The 1,575-nt window shown below is 49.8% G+C and overlaps 1 protein-coding gene across 1 annotated transcript in view; it reads right to left on the reverse strand.

The window, feature by feature from the left end:
* Positions 1 to 566: 566 nt before the first annotated feature.
* Positions 567 to 1,575, reverse strand: part of IRF2BPL (interferon regulatory factor 2 binding protein like) — a 4,277-nt gene continuing 3,268 nt past the window's right edge. The window contains exon 3 of the mRNA XM_027775191.1: positions 567 to 1,575. This exon is cut by the window's right edge and continues 5 nt beyond it. Coding sequence (XP_027630992.1) covers positions 959 to 1,575 — 617 coding nt within the window. The 3' untranslated portion in view covers positions 567 to 958.

A 1,575-nucleotide genomic window follows, 5' to 3' on the forward strand; every position in this document is an offset into this window, starting at 1 on the left:
TGTTAACTACAGAAATGTATAAAGGACAAACAGAGCAGGTTCTCCATGTCTAGCGTTTCGCTCTACTGTTCAAAAGCATCCGTGCATCAATAAAGCAAAAACAAAACAACACGTGAAGATCCAACACATTCAGGTCAGTAGAAACAAACCAAAACATTTTCCCCTCACAAACTTGCAACAAAAAACACCCCATTCCCCCCCAACACCCCCCTTACCATTTTGCAAACAGAACAGGAAAACAAAACAGAAGAGAACAAAATAAAGTGAAGACTTCAACACTTGGGGTTGTTCAGAAAGAAGCTTTCACCATTTTATAAGCATCATTTTTTTTTTTTTTAGGCAGCAACACTGGCCTTGGCAAACTTGCAACAAAAAACACCCCATTCCCCCCCAACACCCCCCTTACCATTTTGCAAACAGAACAGGAAAACAAAACAGAAGAGAACAAAATAAAGTGAAGACTTCAACACTTGGGGTTGTTCAGAAAGAAGCTTTCACCATTTTATAAGCCATCATTTTTTTTTTTTAGGCAGCAACACTGGCCTTGGCAAAAAAAAAAAAAAATCTTGTCTTTTGTGTGTTTTTCCTTTCAGAGTGCAGAACATTTACAAAAATACACACCAGCAGCAGTCGTTGCTAAGGGCTATTACTTCTGTACCTAGGCAAACATTCTGCCACCAAATAAATGCTAACGAATATGATGCGAATGACCCAACCAATATACTGCTTAACACAAACCAGCTTATCCTTCAAATGAAGAAGTTACATACCTTTGTTTCAAAATATAGAAACATACGACGAAAATAATGTCTATACATAAGACTAACTTTTTGCAGTTTGTTATATTCACAATTCTACATCTTGGGGGGAAGGGGAGGGAGGGCCCAGGGGGCAGGGGAGGGGCCCTCTGGACTGGAGAGGAGCTGGTCTAGGGCAAAGGAGGTGGCTGCCCTGTGGTTCAAGGGTCTCTCTCCTTTTTCACTTTCACATCCCCAGCTAAGATAGTTGCAATTTCACCCTGCATGAAGGCCCACGGTACATTGGATCCGACTAGGGGGCATTTCTCCCCGCTGGGGCAATACACCTCACCGGTGGCCCCCTGGGCCTTGATACTCTCTCTAGAGCAAGGGAAGCAGAATTTGTGGCTGGGGACGGATGGGCACTGAACGAAATGTGTGTCCTCCAAACGTTCGTGGCAAATGGTACAGCACAGGGGTCCGCTGTTGGCCATGGGAGAATCCGGAATGTTTTGGGGGTGCACTTGGTCCATGCCCGGGTGGGTGCTAGGCGGCGGGGGCGCCACCTGTAAATTCAGGTCCCCATTCCGTGACGCCAAGCGGCGCTGGCCCGGTACGGAGGCCGGTGACACCGGGCTGCTGCTGTTGCGCCGCGCGGACGCGGTGGTCGAGTGCACGGAACTGCCGTCCTTGGGCGAGTGCGCCGTACCCAGAGTGTCTGCGACCGACATGAGGGCGGCCATGGGGGACGGCCCGTTCTGGGGGGCTGACTCGGGCGGGGTGGTCCGGTTGGAGTGGGGTCCCAGCGGTGGGGGCGGCGGGGGCGGCCCTCCAGCCG

Source organism: Tupaia chinensis, unplaced genomic scaffold (assembly GCF_000334495.1).
Source record: "Tupaia chinensis unplaced genomic scaffold, TupChi_1.0 Scaffold000528_1, whole genome shotgun sequence".
In the NCBI taxonomy this organism is placed as follows: Eukaryota; Metazoa; Chordata; class Mammalia; order Scandentia; family Tupaiidae; genus Tupaia; species Tupaia belangeri.